The sequence below is a fragment of the Pygoscelis adeliae genome, unplaced genomic scaffold, assembly GCF_000699105.1.
Source record: "Pygoscelis adeliae isolate BGI_AS28 unplaced genomic scaffold, ASM69910v1 Scaffold156, whole genome shotgun sequence".
NCBI lineage: Eukaryota > Metazoa > Chordata > Aves > Sphenisciformes > Spheniscidae > Pygoscelis > Pygoscelis adeliae.
The window spans coordinates 4,642,209-4,651,915 of NW_008825016.1; the positions used below are offsets into that span (position 1 = coordinate 4,642,209).

The 9,707-nt window shown below is 38.7% G+C and overlaps 1 protein-coding gene across 1 annotated transcript in view; it reads right to left on the bottom strand.

Moving 5' to 3' along the window:
• TMCO3 (transmembrane and coiled-coil domains 3) overlaps positions 1–7,766 on the bottom strand; it is a 31,161-nt gene extending 23,395 nt beyond the window's left edge. Inside the window, exons 1-2 of the mRNA XM_009326270.1 lie at positions 7,221–7,766; positions 2,479–2,658 (exon numbers count right to left, since the gene is read on the bottom strand). Of these exons, the coding sequence (XP_009324545.1) occupies positions 2,479–2,658; positions 7,221–7,667 (627 nt within the window). The 5' untranslated portion in view covers positions 7,668–7,766. The remainder of the gene's footprint in view (positions 1–2,478; positions 2,659–7,220) is intronic.
• Positions 7,767–9,707: the final 1,941 nt, after the last annotated feature.

Genomic DNA, 9,707 nt, shown 5'->3' on the forward strand with positions numbered 1-9,707 from the left:
TTCCCTAAGCTCCCCACTTACCAGGCTATTTTGTGTTCCAGAATGAGGTGTCCATTGCCAAGTCTAAGAGACCAAACCACGTTTTCACGTTTTCAGCTGATGGGAAAAAGCAGGAACAGCTGCATGCCAGGTACATGCAAACTATTCTCACAGTATTGGAGCAAAGAAGAAAGGCTTCCCTACAGTCAGCAAACATGAAGAACTGTTTCTAATCAGAATACACAATAAGTGCCCAATCCTACTGTTTTTCTGTCATCTTTGCTCCTGACCCTCTCTTCCACACCCTTATTGCTACTCCAGGGATACTAAAACAGAACTTAGAGCTTACTGTGAAATGTTGGCTCTGCAACATAAAACATACTTTATACTGACTTTCACACTGGAATTGTTTCACTGTTCAGTGTAGTGTCCCCATCTTGCAGATGACTATTACTTTGCTTGAAAAACAAAATGCTAATAAGCCAACATCTGTTCTAGTATCTTCTTGGGAATTTAATGCTATGACATCAGTGTTCACTAAGCAAAATTATCTTATAAAATACATCAGCAGTGAAGCATCTACTTTGAAGCTCTGGAACTCCAAATTCATATAGCGTTTGTTATATGTTCCTTTGTACTTGGTAGCTTGTGTGTCTGGAATCTAACCAAACTCTGCATCAAAATTAAAAATGCATCAAAGATCATATAAAAGCAATGCAATTGGATAAATACATTCTTGCATCTACTGGAGTTCACAGTCTAGGTCAGAAACAACATTAGGAAAAAAGGGAAGATGTTTACAAGATTAAGACATTATGAAAAACAATCTGTTTTTTCTGTGTAATATATATAAAATCACACATTGTGTGGATATTGTGGTGCATTTTTCTTTTTACAGAAGAAAAGGGAACTGACAAAAGACAGACTATGCTAGAAGAGCAAGAGTAGATGGCACAGGTTCAGATGAGCTTTTAAATACTAATAAATTTGAGGACATAATGAGAGAAAACAGTTATTTTCAGGATTTTATTTCCTAAAACAGCAATTCCGGAAAGCAGGTTGTACGTAACAGAATACAGTGTGCAAATACTCGTCTTGCATTAAGTGGGTTAGCTCAGATTCTTTTTTTTTTTTTCCATTTTTACCTACTACACTTCTCTATTTGATTATATTTTAATAGAAGCTTTTGTATCATTATCAGATTACTGATGATTCTATTAGAGCTTCTTTGTTCTAATGTTCCAGTGTTCTAGCTGAAGAGAAAACACGCTAGAGGTTTCTTGCAAAGAAGGAGATGTAAATAGTCCTCCAGGTTGCATTTCATGATTCCTTTTCTTTCATGAATAGTGATACAAGCAGCAAACCAAAGAGAGACACTGGAGAAAAAGGATGTGTTGGCATTTTGCCAATTAACAGGTGTAGCAGAAAAAAACGCATTCCTGGTCTCTAAAACGTGCCGTTATACCCCAGCGGAACAGAAGAGGGCACTCCAGCTAGCTCGCCCCTTCCCCGCTGTTAGTCCTGCTAGGCAGGATTCCCACTGGGTACAACTGCGGCCATCTGGGGTATACAAAATAAAAAGCTGCTTTCACCTTCTCTCACTACAACTACAAAAAATGGCCTGGCTCTCTACTACAGAGCAACTGTTTTTCCTCCTCAGCAGAATGCAAGAGGTATGCTCGCCTCGGAAGTCAACCTGCAAATCAACAAAAGCCTTTCAAGAGCAAAAGCCAAATAAAATTGCAATCCATGTTTATGCAAACAGGACCAATTTAGAGAGTCAGTCTCCGAGGACAGCACAATGGGACACTAGAATAAACTGATGTACTCCCAGCTCCAAATACACACAGCCTTACCCAAGGGATATTGTCCATCATGCAACACAGAAACAATGAACAATGCAAATAGGCCAAGGTACAAAAAGCAGAGGAAGTCAGAAGTGGAAGAAAGCAACACCACAAACACATTTCAAGTCCTTACCTTGAACAATATATCTTTTCCCAGACTGTGAAAACTAACTGCAAGGATTCTTGTTCTCCCATAACTTTCTCAACAAAATGAAAGAGAAAAAAGCGGAGACTACACTTAACATGGGAACTCCATATCCTACAAAGTCTACATATCACAGTCGCCACCACCACCAGAGATGTCATAACTCTCATGGGCTGTATCAGTGAGATGGGCTACACTTGTCACTGTCAAAGTGGCAGCTGCAGGAAGGACTTTCAAATCAAAACCACAGAAGTCACTAGTAAAAAGGAGTAATTATTCCTGTTTGCTCACTCTTAACAAGCAATCATTCTATCACTAAATACTTTCTTGTGTTGAAAGGGAAGCAAAAACAAATGTAGAGCCAAAAGTTTTTTGTTTTGTTTTTTTCTTAAATAGTCACTAAAATCCTAGCAACTATTTAACACGAGAGAAGCACCCCTACAGTGCAAATACCAACTAAAAAATAAATGCAAAAAATGAAAAGACTGAGTCTAAAATACCACTTACGGATTTGTTGTCATCAAAGGCATGCTCTTCTATTTCCTCTTCCAATCTATCAGCTGCCTTCCTGACATCTTCTAGAATTTCATCAAGCATTGACAGGCTTTTGTTTTGATGCTGCATGTTCTTAAGGGCTTCAACCTGATGTTTTTCTGCTGCTAAGAGTTCAACGTATTCCATTTCTTCCTGTTGAATTTTACAATACACAGATAAAGTGCTGGCCAGGCCTTCGAGCAGGAAAACATTTGACATAAATGTACGCTTCTTTTGACACAAAACACCTTACGAGTGGAATTGCAAAAGCAATATAGACTTTATAATGGTATTTGAAGATTGCTTTCTCTTGTGCCAATTTTCACTGGGGGAAGCAGGCACGAAAAACAACCACCAAACAAAATATCCACCAATTGCCTTTTCTAATACATTAAACAGTAGAGCTGCCCCAAGGTTACGATCCAGGAAATACAAGAAAGGAATTACTTTGAAGAACTCTAGGAAACATTTCGGAGCAAAGTAAAGTTTAGATCTCAGTGCTTTAGCAGGGAAGCACAATAACCTTGAAAGCATAGCTTTACTAGCTACAAACAAACAAATTGGAAGGAAAACAAAATGAATCTTAATTTTATAAGCCATTTTATAAACATGGGAAGAGGTCTGTTTATGGTTTTCAAAAATTACAACAACTGTGGAAACAGCTACAAAAAAATAAAAGCAGCTGGGAGTAGAGATGAGCAGTCAAGCACTCTAGCTGAGGTTCCTGCTTATGTTTCCCAAGAAGCATTTTTCCTATCAGAAGTAAAAATACTTGACTTTGTCCATCTTTACAGTTTGGGCCTTTTATGAACTTGCACTAATGACTTCTGAAATCCATTTCTAGGCTTCAGAAGTAAGAAAAGAAAAAATGCTGATGTGGTTCAATATGGTGTAAAAATATTTCAGTAGCTTCCCTGATAAAGTTATGATGTTTCAGGTTCAAAAACAGAACTAAAAAAGTAAGTTTTATTTACTGATCAAGACTGGACTTAACACTGCCCCTTCTACATGGTTACTGAGACAATAACCAAATGTAATGCTTTGTGTATTGACAGATTATAATTTGAGGTTTTTTTGAAAAAAGATATGATACTTCACTTTACATGCCCACATTCTTTCAAAGATTTAGATGGGAGAGACCCTACATCTGTTCTTTAAGGAAGCCAATATTATTACCAAGGGAAAAAACAGATCGGGCAAAAAATATAAGCAATCTCTAGGTCAGACTGAATTCCCAGAAAATGCACATTTCTGTCTCCATTTTACATGCCCTGCCATAGCCAGTTAGAAATCAAATAAGAACACAGGTGTCCCTTAGGTTGTGTGTTTTATCTGCCTAGCCCACACAGATATCTTGGATAGCCTGGGCATCTAAAATGGTCCTAAACTCCTATGCTTAAATAACTGGAGTGTCCCCTCCTCCACACATGCTTGTGGATGGACATTTTTCCCCTTGAAACCTGCAAGAACATGCGTATAATTTAATCAATTCCTTGATGCCAAGACAAGAGTATGTTCAGTACAGCCTGTAACTGTAGCTTAACCCTTTTAAAATCCTGACAGTCAGATGAATACTTCTGGTTGTGATGAAACCACAGAATTGCTGGCTCTTGTCTGTTGGGTGTTTAGAATTACCATAGTTACACCAGCACAATGAAACTTACCCAGTTCTCAAAATAACTGGAGTTGGGAAAAATGTAACTATTAATGTGTTTGGCCCAATGTCAACTGCTTTAGTTCTTATGCAACACAAAAGCAAGAGAGACAGTCACTCTCATACAGCCTCAAGGAAAAACATTTCCTATCTGCTGTTCTCTGCTAGCAGACATTGCTTGAAAGACATAAAAAACAGCCCCCGTATGAGCTGCAGATTCTGTCCTCAGCCAGCAACAACTTAGAACACAAGATGGAATTGATAACGGTTAGATTCTTTCCCCTCAAAAATGGAACAGGTTTTGGGTGGAGGGAGCTGATCAGTCCTTTCTGTCAGCTGAGACAAACTGGCTGAACAGAGTTAGAGGTAAACTGCAGAAAAATAAATACGGGCTCTCATTTGCAAGACGTTAACTTTCTCTGAATAGCAAGGTAGAAGACCTTTGAAAAATCTGAGTTTAACTGTAAGTTCCTTTAATTAATGAAGACAAAGGTTTTTGTAGTCTATTGAAGTCTGTTTTCACCTACAGACCAGTGTCACGGCAGTAGAGTGGGACAATCACAGAGAACGGTGTCCATGAAAAGGACAAGCTATCTCAAACGGCCTGCTACATGTTAAGCAGAAGTGCATCACAGTACAAGCACTGTTCCACAACTCATGCTGGGATTGGAGACATCTGATCACAAGGTACATACCAAACAATCTTTTAAGCAAGGTAATACAGATAAGGATTGTGCACTAAACAAGAGACTGGAACACCTAGAAACACATGAGCAAAATGAAGTAAGATTAAGTCTGATTTTGGGGCAACGCTAGTTAAGAAAGCAGTGTTGCTGTTGCTCTCTACTGTTTAATCAGGGATGAAAAAAGCACATTCAGAAGAGGATACATCTTTGCACTACTTGCGAGTTATTTTTTCCATCAATGTCCGAGTAGTAGGCACCCAAGAAATTAGAAGCTGGTAAAAAGTAGGTAAGATTTTGTTGCTTTTTCTTGAACCTCCACACAGGTTCCTGGAGCAAAGGAAGGCAGAAGCTATCTTCAGCGCTTCTTCCTTCCTCCCCTCCCCCCCACGCATGATTCTGCTATACCTTTTCCCAGCAGCAGAACCAGCAAGAAATGCATCAGACATGCATACATATCCCAACACTAAAGACTTCCAAATACTTCAACTCAACAGAAATAAAATGAAGGGAAGAGTCCAGCACGCTCTGCAGTCATTTGTATTTTCCATTCAATCACTGTTTAAAAAATGGAAAGGACGTCTTATGAGTACACCAAAGTAATCATTACAGTAAAATGAAACTGGAACAAAATTGGACCTATTGTGTGTCTTCTGAAGTAAGAACAAGTCCAAAAAAAAAAAAAAATGTATCCCATGTAACTTTCATCTTTTTGGTATGCTTTTCCCCCACTATCCTTTGTTTCACTTTATGTAACAATTGTAAGGTTAGAACAACAAATGCTCTGTTTAAATAATCACGCACATGACATAAGAAGGAAGGGTACAAAAGATTGCTCATCCAAGTAAATATCTTGATATGATAATACAAAAAAGCCTACACAATCCACCTGTGCAGAAGTAAAGTTTTGACAGGACACCCATCTCAAACACATCATTATACACACAGGCCTCCTTTTATGAGAAAAATGAAGAAGCACCATTCCCAAGTTCAAGGACAGATTACTTCAGTATTTTACAGTAACATTGCCAAGAATTAGGTAAATGAGAAAGAAGATTCTGGACAGCTTCACTGCTGCTATTTTAAGAGCTCTGAGAAGAAAAAAAAAAGGTGGAAAATCAAGTAATTTTCATGACAATTGCTACCACTTCTATGGAGTGGAGGCTGGCACTACCATTAAGCACCAATATGAAAGTCATATTGATTGAGCACTTCATTGGACCACACCTAGATCCAAGCTACTCCCTATCCAAATTTGTCGTAATTCGATCTTTGTTCTCACTGCACAGACCACTCTAGTCTCCCAAGTCTGCATCCTAACTTCTACTTCCACCAGCCTTTCTTGCCACAATTCACTCCACACCTTTCTTGCACACAATCTCTTGCAATCTTCACCTGTTAAGATCTTCACATCTCTTACACAAATGCCCTTTAGAGATTCTCCCAGCTCAAATGCTTTATCCCAATTACTTTTTTTTCCTCCTTCTCTTGCTCCCTCACGCAAGGGCAGCCTCTTCCTTTAGAAGACAGAAAACAAAGAAAATATATTCCTCCAGTGGCTGAGGGGTAGAGCAAGGAAAAGAGCAATTTAAATACCAAATCAATTAAACGATGTTTTCTCTCAATGAGAGACTGTCAGTACACAGTCTGAGCACTACCGAGTCCAGTAGACAGTGGCAGATTGTGCACACCCTAACAGGTCTGCATTGACATGGGAACTCAAACTTTCTATGAAGTACTCGTGCTCAACTGTTACTCATCTGTGCTTTTCTTGGTAAAGTTATCTCAGCCAGCTCTTTCTTGGAAGTACTGTTTTTCAAACCTGCACTTCTTAGGCTAGGAGTGCTATACTGAGATTAAAAATCTAGTCATCTCATATTTTGCACATCCATTTTACCCACACCTATACAAATACGGAAATAAAAGGCAAGAAGTCATTCTGTTTAAATTGTGGATTTTGGTTGAGCAATTCTCATTTGAAGTGGAAAAAACAGTTAATATTTTGCCAATTTATGGCATTATTTCCACTCTGATAATCTCACTGGTTTATCTAGTGCAACTGTGCTATGTGCACTGACTCACTTCTTGTATTCCTTTCCCTTTAACATAATATTTGCCATAGGTCTTATGATTATGCTTAGCTTTGTTTTGAAATAAGAACTATTGACTAGTAGTAAGTTTTAAGCTCTGCACCAGAATTACTTCTAATTTTACTAATAAGAACAAGTACTTCATCCAAAATCAATTTTAAACAGTAAAACATTGCAAGTTTCATGTAGATCCACTTTTTTATTAAAACAGATTGAAACCCTGCCATAATAAAATTACAATCACAAGTAGAATATTAATACTCCAGTAATAAACATGGGGGAACTAACCTTAATTGCAGCTTCTCTCAAGGCTTCCAGTCTCTGTCTACTGCTTTCTTTCATATTTACAACATCTTTGTAATCACCCTGTAGAGCTCTCTGGAGGCCATGAATTGCTTGAAAGACCGAATTTTCACTTTCATTTAGCTCCTTTTGGAAAATTTCAAAGGTATGCACCTGAAAAAGTTTCTCTTCATCTGACAGTCCTGCATCCTTCTCAACTGCTCTTATAGCATTTTTTAGTTTATTGAGAACAACATTCTTTTGGCGAAGAAGACCAGACAGTTTTCTGCAGCTCTCCAACACCCACTGCTTTCTCTGAGTGATAACAGCTCCTTTCCCACGGTGCAGCTTTATTGCATGCTTTACTACATCTTCATGTTCTGCAGGATTTGCTAACTGGCCACAAGGCAGTGAAACCAACGTCCATAGGGAAATAAATCCAGTCGCCTTCATTCTTCACTTTTTATTGCTGTTGGGAGAAACTGAGAATCCACAACTGCTCAAAGCTTTCTGCTACGTGGTTTCTGCATCGCCAGTACACATACCATGCTGCAAGATAGTACCAATCAGTTATCAAACATGATAATGTTGGGCCATTAGGTCAAACAAACGTCAGAAACAAACCTAAGACTGCATCCTACACTATGACCATATACAACAATGTATATGGTCTCCTTCAGTCAACAGTTATCAAAACCATGAAACAGCCCAAGGTTATTGATAGATTTTTGTTTTCCCCTTGAGTATTTCCTAGAGATCATCTTGTTGTAAAAACACTGAATGAAAAGCTTAGTCATATCACATGGTAGTCATCTGCAATCCTCATGATTTTAAAATAGAGTTATAAGAACGCTAAAATCAATTCATTCATAAGTTCATTTCCCAGAAGCTACTTGAAGATCTATCTTTAAACTGCTATATTGGCTTTTAACACCAAGAAGGACAGAATTTCAAAACTAAGAACCAATTTCCCTCCCCCAGATCCTACAGGAAAATACTGACTTCATTGTAAAATAACAAAGTTATAGTTTCTTTAAACCCAAACAAACACACACACACAAACTCACAAAAGAAACCCCACACCACAAAGTTACACATAACAATGTATAAATGTATGCACAAGACATACATTCATCACTGAAGCACGGCATTCTAAAAATGCACAACACACACTACGTGTTAGTAGATGATCAATAGAGCAGGTATTTGCCTAAAACTTTAGCTGCGGTCTTGATCTCTGGGCCAACAGCCTTAATCAGGAACCAATATATGGACATAGTCATCTGGAAGCAGTCTGCCTAAGAGAGAATCTTCTTTCCCCATAATGCAGTAGCAGCTGCAATCACAATTATCCAAGCCAGCCATCATCAATCTATAGAATGGGAAGGGAAGACGGCAAGCACAGCCATGCACTACCTTGGTTTTTAAAATGCCCTCCCATCTCTGTTTCAGAGAGAACTGGGAAAACCTGTCTGTGGGTTGGTTTCTTTCTTTTCAATGCATGAAATACAAGCCAAAATATTTAGCTATCAATAGTTGACTGTGGGCTAGGGTTTAACAACATGAAGAGCTAAAACATTTGAAATTAAGAACTGAAAGTGTAACTGAGGTAGAAAAAGCATGTCTACATCACTCTAATTTCAACAAAATAATAAAGTAGAAATATTTCAGAACTTTAATAAAGCTATAGGGTTTACTATTTTTAAGAAATCAGGAAAAAATAACAATCCCCACCACCTAGCAAAATTCTAGAGTGATATTTAAGGAAATATTTCTTCATGTATACAAAGTAATACTCTTCCTGTTTAACACGTTCAGAGGAGAGATTTTGCTGTATATATTACAACTTATTCCTGCAAGAAAGGGGGAGAAGAAAACACCTAGTGTATATTCAAGCTTCTGTTTGCAGGGAGGTGAATAAAGCACTCTACTGCATGTCTTACGTGGTATGTGAAACCATGTAACTGAATTCTGAGCAGAGATTTATACTAGTAAGTTTGCCCATTGTTGCACTGTGTAAACTTACCACCGTGGTTCAGACACAGTAGTTTTGTTTCAGTAACAGTGTTTTTTACTTAGCTAACAAAAACTATTTAGAAAAGCGGCACCTGGGGCAGTGCTCAAAAGCTCTTAAGGGGATAATGACCTCACATATAAAAATATATGATGTGCTTCAGAGCGGAAATAAAGAGAAAAGAACCACCACGCTCCCCTCCATGCACCAGTAGTTAGCAAATTAGAGGGAACTCCTGGCGTTTGGAGTCCTTTTCAAGCGCAGTTTTTCTGATGCGTTGCAGCTCAACTTCCCGATTTTTCCTTCCTGAACGCGCTACCGTAGTACCGGATTCCACCAAGCTGATGTTAGATCCCGCCTCCGGTGCAAACCCTGACCCTCTCTTCCAGAACGCTTGCGGGTCCTTCCACACCTGCCGGTTTGCCGCCACCCGCCAGTTTTCTCAATACAAGCTCCTTCCCAGGACCCACAGGGCAGCC